This window comes from Rhineura floridana, chromosome 7 (genome assembly GCF_030035675.1).
Source record: "Rhineura floridana isolate rRhiFlo1 chromosome 7, rRhiFlo1.hap2, whole genome shotgun sequence".
Taxonomy (NCBI): domain Eukaryota; kingdom Metazoa; phylum Chordata; class Lepidosauria; order Squamata; family Rhineuridae; genus Rhineura; species Rhineura floridana.
Window position 1 is genome coordinate 85,999,648 of NC_084486.1, and position 14,194 is coordinate 86,013,841.

The 14,194-nt window shown below is 41.0% G+C and overlaps 1 protein-coding gene across 10 annotated transcripts in view; it reads left to right on the plus strand.

Annotated features, from left to right (window-relative positions):
- BTRC (beta-transducin repeat containing E3 ubiquitin protein ligase) overlaps positions 1-14,194 on the plus strand; it is a 160,922-nt gene that overhangs the window by 36,184 nt on the left and 110,544 nt on the right. For 5 of the 10 annotated variants that reach the window (XM_061636215.1, XM_061636210.1, XM_061636208.1 and 2 more), the window contains one exon: positions 11,266-11,373. The exons of 3 other annotated variants lie outside the window; for them this stretch is intronic. In XM_061636215.1, the coding sequence (XP_061492199.1) occupies positions 11,266-11,373 (108 nt within the window). Of the gene's footprint in view, positions 1-10,166; positions 10,261-11,265; positions 11,374-14,194 lie in introns of all 10 variants that reach the window. 2 more of the 10 variants (XM_061636212.1, XM_061636213.1) reach the window with 1 other exon arrangement.

Below are 14,194 nucleotides of genomic sequence, written 5' to 3' on the forward strand. Positions count from 1 at the left end.
CTCACAACTGCCCTCCCCAGTCTATCATCATCATCATCTATTGCCTGCCCTTCACCCAGAGGTCCCAGGATGGGTTACAACAACCTTAAAATATAGTGCTAAAAACAATTAAAAACAACCAGAATCACAAAATAGGGTGAGTCCTTAAAATACATATCTCAGGTGTCAAAGGCCAGGGTATCTCACTTAGAAGACAGAAACAAAAATCAAGACTTGACAGGATGGAGAATTGGGCCAAAACAAACATGAATTTCAACAGAGAGAAATGTAAAGTTCTGCATTTAGGTGGGCAAAAGTGAATGCACAAGTACAGCATGGGTGACATCTGGCTTGACAGCAGTACAAGGATTTAGGAAACCATAAGGTAAATGTGAGTCAGCTGTGAAAAGGCTAATGCAATTCTAGGCTGCATCAACAGAAGTATAGTGTCCAGACCATGAGAAGTAATGGTAATATTCTATCCTGCTTCACTCAGACCTTACCTGCAGTAACCTATCCATTTCTGAGAGCTGCAGTTCATGAAGCATATTGACAAACCAGAACATGTCCAGAGGAGGGTGAAAATGTGACAAAGTACCTATAGACCAAGGCCTATGAGGGAGAAATGGAAGGAGCTGGGTTTGTTTGGAGAAGAGTTGATTCAGAGCTGATATGAGAATATCTTCAAATATTTGAAGGGCTGTCTTACATAGATGACGGTACAGTTCTTTTCTGTTGCTCCAGTGGATGCTGTCGAAACCAAGAGCTTCACATTAGAAGAAAGGGGATTTTGACTGGACATTGGGATAAACATCCTGATGATATGAGCTGTTCAACAGTGGATGGAGGCAGTCTCTCCTCTTGTTGAAGGCTTTAAAACGGAAGATGGATTGCCATCTATTTAGGATCCTGTAGTTATGGAGTTCCTAAATCAGCAAGTGGTTGACCTAGATGACTTTTGAGTTCTATTCCAACTCTGTGATTCTAAGTTTCCTGTGACTTTACTCCCTAATAAGTGTGGTTATATTTGGAGCTTTACTTCCAGGTAAATCTGTATACAGCCACATTCTTAAATGTGTACAGTTGTGGTCCCTATACAGCTGAGGCCCAGATTATAGCCCATTGTTATAAAACAAGGAGCACTTCAAAGTTTCGCTCTGGTATGTGCATGTTTACTCTGAAACATCTTGACACATAAAAGACATGATGAAAGGAGCCAAAATAATTACTAATTTGATGAACAAAGACTGGCAGGGTCATTTTGTTTGTCCAGACAAAGCTGTACCATGGCTTTACCCCTGACAGAGAGAATACAAAAGAATACAAGGTCAAGCTATAGCAGTATTGTAGTTTGGGTGGATAGCTTGAACTCCAAATTAATTTCAGGTAATATAATGCTGCTGTTTAGTTCAGGCACTTTGCAAAACTTGGGGGACATTTTTTGCTGGTATGTGCCAAAGAGAGAAATGTACTTCTTAACTTCATTTTGCACATAGTTGGGTTTATTGTATTTAATTGCGGATGGGGGGGGGAGAGATATCTTTCATGTCACTGAGGTGACTTAAGAACATAAGAAGAGTCTGCTGGATCAGGCCAGTGGCCCATCTAGTCCACCTTCCTGTCCTCGCAGTGGCTAACCAGATGCCTAAGATGCTTAGAGACATCTTCCTTTGGATTCAGTCATGGTTGAAACAGAAATGATGTGTAAATGGAGAATGCTACTACCATATATATATGGTAGTACAGTGGTTCTTAACCTTTCTGAGGTCATGGATCCCTTTGGGAATCTGATGAAAGTTGTGGACCCCCTCCCCAGAAAAATGCACATAAACATGTACACACAAAATTTTGCATACAATTAATTTTATTGTATTTTTTTTTGCACCCAGTTCATGGACTCATTGAAGGTTAAGAACCCCTGTGCTAGTGTGTTATAATTAAAATACATTGCACATTTGGGGGTGGGAAAGTCATGTGGCACCTTATAATATTAATTTTTTGTTGTTATTATTTAAGGTGCCATATGACTCTTGCTTTTTGCTGTAACAGTCTTTCTTGAATCCCCCTCTGAAAATTGTGAAATTGGAACCTGTTCCATTCAGGATCCTTTACTTAGAAAGTAAAGCAGAGTGGAAAGTGCACATGGATGAAAGATTTAGACTTCAGTATGAGAAAGGCTGGGAAATATTGGATTGTGTTCCTTAAAGCAGAGAGTCTGAAGAAAAATGGAGCATACTACACAAAACGAAACTGCCAAACAAAGGAAGGGTGACCAAATACTTACAAATAAACTAAGGAGGCCCCTTTTTAATTTAGAATTTTCTGTAATATAAAGCAGTTATTTTAAAGTTTTGTTGCATTCTGAATTGCTTGTTTTTCATACCCACCCACTTTGAAACATTTAGCTTCCAGGCTACTTAGAATGGTTTTAAATCAAAACTCAACCCCTTTTTCATTCTGATGCTGGTGCATTCGGTACTGTGTTCTCCAGTCAAAAGACTGAACTCTTGGAGTGAAAGGAAAAGCGAGGTATTGCTGAGTAGTTGGTTAGTGTTGCACATGCTCAATGTGAGGCCTAAGTCTTTTTTTTTAAAAAAAAATAGACAAAGTAGCCACCCTGGCTCTAGACTCTATTTCAAACTGTAAGTAACAGATTCATAAGACTGAAACCTCTTTTTCTTTTCTTTCTTTCTTTTTGTCCTCCACATTGAAAACTAGATGTGGAGGAAGAGAGTTCTAGGCTATAGTCGTCTCCTTTTTCCAGTCTTCTGTGTGCCAGGATTTAATGATATCTATATTTGGCTGTTCAACTTGGAATTCCCTATCTGTGTTGTGGTGTAGCCTAGAAACAGAGTTGCCATCTCATCTGCTGTTTAGAAAGTAGACATTTCTGGAGTATTTTGTGACAGCTAGACCCTGCCCAAGCAGTAAATTTGCTTCAAACGGGCCAGTTTTTTGCTTTGTGGAAGCAGCATACCCTCAATCTAGAAATGGTAGCTTTGTAAAAGTAATGTATTCATTCCCTCACTTATTTTGAAACATAACAAGAGGCCTAGTCAAGTGTTCATTCTTCCACATGATGTTAATAATGTGGCAGAGGAGGTGGGGACAAGCATGTTTGCCCCATTACATCTCATCAGTTGCGTTCCTAATTGTCCTCCATGAGTGGATGGCAATCTTCTGTAGCAGAGAGGATTCTAAAATGTGCAGGGAATCTACAGTATCAGAGCAAGCTCCCAGCTACAGGCAGTAATTCTTCAATTTGTCCAAGATGGCTGGGAACACAGAGGGATTAGGACAAATGTGTTTGTCCCTGCATTCTCCTTCACATGATGTTAATCATATGGAGGAACAAAACCTGAATAGGGGTTTCTTGTGTCTTATGATTCAACAGGATGTCCTTTGGTGATTGTACTTGCTCTTTTGCTTGTAGTAGAGAAGAGACGTGGTTGGAGATGTGCTCTGCAACTTTATTTGTATGTATCTTTTCCACTGCCTCCCCAGTCTGTATTTCTAGAGGCTGATTCCTCTTTGGGTCTAAATGGTGCTGAAGAAGAACCAAACATCAATGAGAGCAAATGGGAAGAAAAGAGAACTCTTGGAGTAGGGTTGTGGGACAGGAGGGGCGGGTACTCCATTGTTCCATTAACTGTCTTCCTTGACAGGTAGCTCTACGGTCACTATGGTTTGCATTATTTCTTTTCATTTGTTCTAAAACAATATCTAGCTGACCTGAGTGCAAGCAGGAGATATCGTTAGCCACTTTCTAGGTGATAAACAATGTGCTGCTTGTTTGTGGTGCTGTCAGTGCAGTAGTATTTGAAGCACACAGCTTGACCAGGAGTTTTGAGTAGAGCCTATTGAGCTTTCTTTGCATTGAGGCAGTAAATGAAGGTGTCCTGTTGGGTCACTCCTCTAATTTACACACATTGTGTTTCTATTGAAACACCTGAGGCCTTTTGTTTGAGTTTGTGAATAAGCTGCTTTCAGACACTGGTAGCAATTTAAAGCCTCTGCTTTCTTTTGGTGGAAAGCAAGAACAGGAATGACATTTTCCATCTGTAGGTTAGTTTTTAAGAAAGATAATAAATGTTGCTTCCTTTAGAAAAAAGAAAAGAAAAAGCAACAACTCTGGAGGAAAATATAAATCTTGTTACATATAAAATAAAAATTCTGAATGAGCGCATCAAACCTGAGTATGTATTAGTTGAAGGATGGAACATTGTTACCCAATTTACTCTACTTGTGTATGTATTTACCATTGACTTCCAGGATTTTTGTGTAATTATTTCCAATATACCCTCAGTCTGTATTATATAGATCAGTATCTTACAGCATGGGCAGGATTCAGTTTTCTTTAAGTCGTGCACTGCACACATAATTTTGTATGAGTACACATGAAAATGTATGTATGCATATGTATTATATAAGTAGGTGTGCAAGTAGTGGCAAACACATGTCGTACGTGACACAAACCTAAGGACAGAGTCATGAAGAATATTTGAGCAAGTATGCATTTTGAAATTGTATTTAGGCACAGTGGTAGGTCATTGTACTTTAGAATGGAAAAGAACCAGAAGGGCAACAGCGCTCTCACTCTCTCCCCACCCCCAACCCATTTAAGCCGTAAGACAGAGCCCACCCATTCAGGGCCGGCCCCAGGTATGCCGGGGCACTTGGGCATCAGCTTTCCCTGGGCCCTGGTGTGTGTGTGTGCAAACGCGTGAGCCCCCCCACCTACCTGTCGCCTGTCTTTTAGCATTGCCATTAACCAAGATGGCGGCCATGGTTTCTCTAAGGGGATGAAGCCTCTGCTGCCATCTCGGGTGATGGCACACATGATTGCTACACACGTGCATCTCTGCCATCAACCAAGATGGCAGCAGGGGCTTCAGCACCTCAGGGAAACCTTGGCTGCCATCTACATTAAGGGCAATGCTAAAAGGCAGGAGACAGGTAGGTGACACGAGGGAATGGCGGACAGGCAGAAGCTCCTGCCCTGCGATCCGCAGCTGCTGTCATGGATCATGGAAGGTTAGTGGAGGGGCTCTTCAGGGGCCCCTGTAACTCCAGGGGCCCTCGGGCCAGTGCCCCACCTGGCCGCCCTTTAGAACCGGCCCTGCACCCACTCATCAACAGATCTACTTTCATATTCCAGACCACAGTGTGCCCCAAGTAGATAATATGTATACCAAAGTGAGATGCCCACAGAGCAGGTAACTCCAGGTGACTCAAGAAAGCTGTATTACTTTAGGTTGAGTCTTAAGATGCAAGAGAGAAAAAATTACCTCTGCTCTTGAAAAAAGTGTTTGTAGAATGAAAAAGATTAGAGGGTGAATAAATGTGCTGATGATATGGATTATAGTATTGGGATTCCCTATGGCATATTATTATTGTGCACCATCTATGTGCATTTGATTAACAGAGAATGAGAGGGCAGGTCCCTACCCCAAGGGGCTTACAGTCTCAAAAATGACACAAGAGAAGCAACAGACGGAGGGAAGGGAAATGGAGGCAGAAATAAACAGGGTAAAGACATGCAATTATTACATATATGCTTTGGATTTGTTACAGCAGGAGCAACAAAGAGTCTTGTAGTGCCTTAAAGGCTAACAGATTTATTATGGCTTAAGCTTTCGTAGACCAGAGGCCACTTGATTTGATCAAATGTATAATGTATTATCCTTGGTTTGCCTGTGGGTGTACAGACGAAAATTGTAAGCTGTGGGGTCAAATGGCAATGAATTTCAGAAAAATGCACTGTGACAACTTACTTGTCTATTAGGACTAAGGGGCTGTCCCAAAATCTTCACAGAAGAGATGGGTTTAGAGAAGGAAGGGGGGGCACATAGAAGTGCTCTGGGAGGCAGTCCCCAGCATTAGGGGTAGTAAGGGAGAAAAAAGTCATTTGAGGAAGCAAGAGACCTTCAGATGGCTGAGGTTGTTTTAACTCAGTGAATGAAGGAGTTAGATAAATATAGCAGGAAACAAGAGCAGAGAGATATGGAGGGGCAAGGCCATGGAGTGTTTTGATGTCAAGGGCAAGAAGCTTGTACAAAAAGCAGGCAGGATGTTTTGGGGGATTTAAGGAGAGGTGTCATGAACCCGGAGTGGTGAGATAGAAGAACAATTTGGCACCAGAATGCTGGGTAGATGCTTGATCTGCTGACCCAATGGAAGATCAGAGAGGAAGAAGATTGCAATAATCAAGGCAAGAAATGATCAGTGTGTGGACCAGCATTTCTGCTGTGCCGACTGAGAAGAAAGATCATATTTTTGTAATTTTGTAAAGGGAGAAACATGATTCTGACTGAATGGGGGGGGGGAGAGAGGAATCAAATGAAAACCAAGGCTTTGTGTCTGTTTAGTAGGTTTGATAATGGAGAAGTCTATAGATAAGGAGAATAAATGAGAGAAGAGCTTGGTAGGAAATATGTGTTCAGAGGTTGGGTTTTTGATGACAATGAAGCATCCAAAGAGAAATGTCAGAGAGGCACTTGGAAATGCTGGATTGGAGGGAGGGAGGACGTTTGGGGATACAGAGAGAGCTGGGTGTCATCAGCATATAGGTGGCACTAAAAACTATGCATATGATGAGCTTACCCATGAACAGCGTATAAAGGGAGAATAATAGTGGGCCAAGAGCAAAGTCCTGAAGGACCCAAGAGAGTTAGGGATAGTTGAGGAAGAGGATCATTCTATGGAAACACTGAAAAATAAGGCAGATACTGTAGGTCAAGAGACAGATGAAAACAAAATTGCAGTGAGTTAAAAAGCATAAAGGGAATTGAGCAGGAGAGCATAATCATCTGTATCTAAGATGGCAGAATAGTCAAGGAGAATGAGTGAGCGGAGATTATCTTCACTTCTAGATCCTTATAACTTTTTTTAGGGCAGTTTTGTGGAGTGCCGGGGCAGAGGCCACTGGAAGAGAGATAGTCAAGACAACAGGAGGAATAAGCAGTACGCTCCAGTTGTTTGCAGATAAAAGTGTGCAAGGGAAATTGAGTGGTAGTTGGAGAGGTAGGATGGATCAAGGTGTGTCTTTGAGAATAGGGGAACAGTGGCATGTTAAAATGCAGAAGGGAACGAGCTGGTGAGGAGAGGAGTAGTGAAAAAGACCGACAGGTAAGATGGCAACCAATAGGGTATAGGATCAAGGGGCCATCCATAGGGTTTAGGCGAGGATAATAGGGTGGAAGAGCAGAAAGGCTTGAGAGGAAGATGCCAGTGAGGAAGAGTTGATTATTTCAGTTTTAGGAGTAGGGCACAAAGTCTTGAGCAGAGAGTAAGAAGGTAGGAAAGATGAGGTATACCTAAGGATGGTATTAAAAATGGAGACGAGACTCTGGATTCGTTCAGTTGGAGTGCATTTGAGAGATGTAATTGTTTTGTTTGACCAGGAAGATAGCAGACAAGAAGAGAGGATTAATTTGTAGTGGATGAAACCAGCCAGCTCTTTTGTTCTCCTCTACATGTATTCAGTTGTTTGAGAATATGAATGAAGAAGAGTGACCCAGGGTTAAGGATAACAAGGGTGAAGTTCAGGAGAGTGAAGCAAACATGTCAAGAGTTTGGATGAATGGAAGGCAGAAACTGCAGTCTAAGAAGCAGGTAGTAACAATGGAAGAGAAAGGAGGGGACAGTGCTTTGAAGAAAGCCACTGGGTTGATACACTGGAAATGGCGTTGAAGAAGATAAGATGATGACAAGACAGGAGGAATATTACAGCAGTCAGAGACAGCTCAGTGTTTGGTGAAAGCAACAACAAGAAAGTGTTTGATGATATTGCGTGGAGGAGTCTGTCCATAGGAACATAAGAAGCTGCCTTGTCATTGGCCCATCTAGCCCAGTGTTGACTATTCTGATTGGCTTTAGCTGTCTAAGATTTCAAACCGACTTTTCACATAATCTGCTACCTGATTGACCCTGGTCAAAGCTATCCAAAACTGGAGATAGAAGGTGAATGTTAGGGAAAGGAGCTAGGAGTCTGCTGGGTTAAAGATTATCAGTATGAATATTGAAATTGTCGAAGAGTAAAGTGGGGGTGTTTTTAGAGGAAGAAGGTAAGCCAGGCATCATGGTGCTGGAATAAAGATAGACAGGAAATCAGGGCAGAGACGTAGAGCACCAATATGGCAATGCAAAAGAGAGTAATAGAGAAGAAGCAGGGATACTGGCAGAATTTGGACAGAAACAGACCAACACCACAATCTTCAGGGCAAATTGTGTGAGAGGATGAGAGACCTCTCTGAAGGAGAGGGCAGCATGGTGTCAGTGGGGGAAAGCCAAGTTTCAATTAGGGCAAGTATGGAGGGACCAAGACAGGAAAAGATCATAACTGATTTCTGGGTGAGGGAGTGGCAGTTCCAGAAGACACAGGAGGAAGAAGGGAGAGGGGCAACAAAGAGGGGGGTAGAGAAAGCAGGTGGATGGGTGTCAGTGCTGGAAACAAGAGCCTCTTAACAGTTTATGGCTTTACCGGTGTGTGGGTGTGCATGTATGCTGCAGGGCTGTTTAGAGCCGAAATGTCACAATCCAGATGATTCTCTGCCACCTGGACAAATGCAGTGTCTTTGGGGTCCTCTGGCAGTTGTATGTTCTTCAGTGGTTGGTTCTCAAAGATTTATGTGGTAGTATTGCAATTGCAGAATCTGTTAGGGATCGTCAGCTTCTCCAGTATTTTTGCTTACATTTCTTGCAGCCTGTACAGGATTGATATTGCTGCTGAATAGATGCTGATCCTCAAATTGAAGATGAACATATTGTTGGCTTACAAGCCTTGTGACCTGGAATGAATTGTGACATTCATAACTGATGGGGAATTCAGACTTCTTTCATCTTTTACCTGAGATAACTGCATGTTAGAAACTATCCTATCCAGGGGCTGGGCTGACTTGATCTTGAACTTTTAGTTCAAAGTAAGGTTGGCAGCTTTACAGCACAAGCCTGTGCATGTATCTCTGAAACGTCCAACTGTGGTCAGTAGGGCTTCCTCTCAGGTAAGTGTACATAGGATTGCAGCCCAAGTAGATTAATTAATTAAAATTTTTGCCCACTTGATTGGTTGAGACAAAAAACATTTGGGGCTTTTGAAAAGCCTGGTATAGTTCAGGCCACACAGATTAGGCTCCCTTTACTATATTTGATGAAAAGGAAACTTAGAGATGGCTCTTCCTTCATTTCTCAAAAGCTTAGAGGGTTAAAACTACTCTAGTTGTCTTTCCAAGCAAGAACCACAGGCAGTTAAAATTGAAAGTACTTGGCTGAAAAATGTTGATTAATCTGTTAACTCAGGGTTTTTCACAAAACTGTGGATTATGGGCATTGAACTTGTTTACTTTTTGAACTCTAAAGTTGATTTCTGATGTAGGTACAACCATTTCTAAATAACTTTGCTGGTTTGAAGCTTGGCTTAACTCTGTGTTAACTTAGGATATGCTTCCTTTAAGACATGATTGGGGAACCTGCGGCCCTCCAGATTCTGTTGGACTCCCAACTGCCATCCCACGTGACCAATGGACATGCTGACTGGGGCTCATGGGTGTTGAAGTCCAACATTATCTGGAGGTCCATGCGTTTTCCAGTCCTGCTTTATATTTAGATCTAAATTAGATTTAGATAGCATTTGACACTTTTTAAACTACAGTACCTATAAACAGGCTGGCAAGGGTTGTGTAGTGGAAGGAAGGTCTGAATCCTAGCTTCTGGAGCAGAGGGCACTTTGCAGCTGGGCATGGACCCAAGCCAGTTGTTGACATGTTTGTTTTCCACTCCTTTTACTATCTTAAAAAAAAAGATAAAAATGCCACCAAGATGGAGATTGATTAAGCAAAATCTCAAGTCATTAATCTCTCACAGTTTTCTCTATCCACCTATGGGTCAGCATTTGACTAGCTCGGCCCATAAATACTGCAGGACTCTAGTATTAAAATCCCTTATGTGATAAAATTGTGTGTCTTTTCCAAAGTCTTACTCTTCAGTTAACCGATGCAATTGATTGAAAAAGTACATGTAACTTTAAAAATAGAATTCTTTCCTTTCCTTCTGTACATCTTTTAGTTTGAATAGTAAGAGTAGAAATCTTCTTTGTAAAGATTACCCAAGCAAAACTAGCTAAACCATATGGCTGCTGCAGGTTTTTTCCAATTTCTCCACTAATTCATTCTGTTTTTTCTTTCCCATAGTACGCGGTGTGACGTTTCTACCCTCCTTTCTGCTTACACTGCAGAATTATTCAACCCATGCTGAATAGTGACTCTGCATGGGAAAAGACAGCAGGTGAACTGGAGCACTTTTGCTTAGAGCAGGACTGAAAATATTAATCGATTAATTGGTGCAGTGAATGGATGCATCTGTAATTGTTAGGAAAGGATGCATTGGGTTGAGTGCAGCTGACATCTATGTGAATCTTTTTATTCAGGCAATGTCTTTGAGGCAGTTTTCCAAAAAGTAAATGATCTGTGGTGTTCAGTTAGCCGAAACATTTACCTTCATTAAATACCATTTAAAATATTAACTCAGTTGAGATACTGGACTAGTGTAGATATAATGCTGCCCATCCCTGAGCTGTGATTAAAGAATCGGGATCAGGCTATGGAACATATATGCTTACATTTCTTACTTGTTTATATTTGCAGAATCATAGAGTTGGAGAGGTCTTTGTAGGCTAGCTAGTCATCCCATCCTTCCTTCGCTGACTGTCACCAGTAATGTCTGCACAAACATTACCTACATTTACTGCTATTCATGGTTTGAAGTCAGTTTCAAATCCTGGCTAGGGGCCAACCTTAGTGTTAGCCATGGTTAATGTAGTTGTAGATGTGATGGTGACTAGCTGTGATTAAGGCCTGTTGGGGAAAGAAAATGGAAATTTGTACAATTGATAGCAGGGAGTACATCATAGCTGGCATGATAATGCCTACATTAGCCAATGTAATATTTGCTTTAATCAATTTATTAGCTGCTTAAAAAGTGCACTAAAAGCACTGAGTTACTACCTTGTATGAGAATGTTCATGAGATCAGTGGTATAACATGTTGAGATATTTGACATTACATGATTTAATTGACATGACGTGTGTGTTGTGTTTCCTATCCTTTCTTGTCCCCTTCCTGCTTTTCCCTAAGGGAAATATTCAGGTTGGTAATGTGTGGGTATGTGGAAGCTACTCCAGTCTCTTACAGTCTGCTATAAATTTGCTGAAAAAGTCAGCCCCAGACGTTCCTGTAATCTGTGACATCTTGTTTCATACAGTCCCATCTCATAGTTGTCCTTTCTCTGCAGTGCTCTATGCCCCGGTCTCTGTGGCTGGGTTGCTCCAGCCTGGCGGACAGCATGCCCTCGCTGCGATGCCTCTATAACCCAGGGACTGGCGCACTCACAGCTTTCCAGGTACTCTCTTACTCTCACTCTCTCTTTCTCTCTCTGGGTGTGTCCCTTGCTTATGCTTTTGCTTGCTTTCATTAATTCTTCAATATTCGTATTCATATTAGCATTATTTGCTTCATAGTTGTGCTTCCTTCATGTTATTCAAACTATTAATACCATCCTCATCTTGCATAAGCAACCACTAATGCAGAAATGACAGATTCAGGTAGAATTGGACACTTTTTGCTCAAGCTTAGTGAGAATGCTTGACTGAAAATGCAAGGCTGTTTATTATTGCCGTTTTGATCTGGGTGAACCATAGTACCTGCTCTTATTTTACTATTCTAGATGTGGTGGTGGTGGTGGTATGTATATGATTATTACATTAGGACAGTGGTACACTGAGAGATGGTGCCTTGCATTTAAGCTGGCTTGTTGCTGCTGCGTCTGCATGTATGTATTTCCCCCCCATCTTGCTGCGTGAAAAAGCAGTGATGCTATAGAAGAAAGTAGAGACCAGGGGGAAAAACAAAGTGAAGCAGCATACTCCGGTCTTTTAATTTTTTCCTTTTCCCACCCACCTGGTCAGTACTTCTGGGACCAGTTTTTCTCTTTCTTGGGTCAGAGGCTCAAGGGCTTCCTCACTAGGGCCCTCCCAAGTCCATAATACCATGTTGCATTTTATGTAGGGTTTGATTTGCCTAGATAAATTTGTTCTACAAATGGTGGCCAGCTTGTCCTGCTGTTCAGGAAATGTATGTGACTTGTTCTTTTGGTCATGATCAGATGAACTGGAGAATGAGAGCAATAATTCCATTTAAAACAAAAAGAATCCACTTGAAAGAATTGTCTTTTATTCCAATCCATCAATTCCAGTCCCTAATGTCAATAAAACCCTTTTTAGCAGGTTTCTTGCTGGCTCATATTTTCATTGAATTTATATCCAGCTTTCCTGTCTAGCAATACTTTAAATGGATAATAGTGTAAAATACACCATCTTATCAAAAACAGTACTTAACCCCTAAGGTTAAGGTTTACTGACATTAGAATAATTAAAATCTAATCTAATTTGTATAATATTTTGATTTACTCATGTATCACTTCACACAAAAGGAGTCCCAAAGTGATGTACAGGGATAACATACAATCCAATTAAATATACTGAAAGTGGTCATCTACAAAAATCACCCAATAGCATAAAATAATCAACCCCCAACACACACACACATAAGGATGAACACTAAAATTTAGATGACCATTAGCCAGACAAATGACAACACGATAATGCCATGCATTGGTTTCAGAAGCATACATTAAAACACAATTTCAGATCAGCTGGTACAAGTACCAAAGGGGCAATGGAACAATGATGGGAGTTAAGCAGAAATATCAGGAGGATATTTCTTCATCCTCTGCACCACAGTTGAAATGTTCCTGTCTATCTCATTCTGACTTCTGGGTACCCATGTATAAAGCTCTTGTGATACACTTTTAGAATTTATAGGAATGGAGGCAGTTGTCCTTTGTGTTAGGGTTAAATACTCCCAACCAAGTCTTTTGGAGGTTTATACTTCATGAATATAGAAGGCTTGTTGCTCAGAAGAAAAAGGGTTTATTAAATGACATTCTCATGGAGAAACTAGAATGGAGAATTTCTAGACTGCCCATATTTATGTCCTGCTAGTGGGCTTTGATGCTCCTAGGATTTCTGTAATGCTCTATACCGCATGTATCAGAAGCAGGTATGGGCTCTCTTTCTGCTTAACCTGATAAATAAGCTTCATCCTAGGAGAACAGCATTTGTCACAGGGAATTGTCCACCCAAGAGGGTCATGCTAAATAAAGTTGTATTTGCACCTCACCAGTAACTGAAGCATTTTGCATGTTCATTGAATGACACAGCATTAAGTCTGTGAAGCAGACAATTTTTTCTCAACATTGGACCAGTTTTGTTTAAGCCTATATCTTTCATTTATCTCAAGCCTTTTCAGCTGCACCACACTTGGCATGTAATTAATATGCCTCAGTGATATTAATCCTAGTCTACACTTCATCATCCCAGTTCACCCTTTTGAAACAACTGAATTAGAGATGTGTAGTACCATGGTGACTATTTAAGGATAGGTATAAGGAGGATGTAATAGAAACTGAACTCCTCCAGGTCTTCACGACTATGTATAGGCTCACTAAAAAAATAGGTAGGGTGTGTTGCTTCAGAACAATAAATATTCTCTAGAAACAGCAATGCAGGGTACCAGCACCTGGGGAAACCTCATGCAATAGCTGCTCCAGCATACTCCTAAAGATTCATGAATCATTGTGACAGGCAGCTGGGTGAGCCCATAGGTTTGTGGCCAATAACTTGTGATTTGACTTAATTTTAAATCTGGCTTCTTGCCTTGAGTGATGTGAAAATAGTGCTGATGCATCTCAGATAATTCTGCAGCAGCTCTTCTAGTTGAGCTAATAGTTGGCACCAATGGACTCTGGATGTGGCCTTGCAGTAATCTGGGCATCTGGCAAAGCTTTAGGGAGAAGAAGGAAGAGGATGTATCCTTTTTCATATTCAGAAATGCATGGCAAATTTTAAATTCCTCAATATGTTTCTGCCTTGATTTGAACAGTTTGAAAGAATTCAAGATATACTTTCCCCAGACTAGAATTCAAATGTTAGGGATTTGGTGGCATATGAGAATAATGCTTGTCTACTAAAACTAAAAACACGTATTTCTGTTTAATTGCTTGTTTTTCCTGACAAATTGTGTGTGTTTGTTTTTAATTTCCAAAGATGGCCATGACAAACTAGATGTATATGCATTACAATAGTAGTATATTCTGGTTAAAG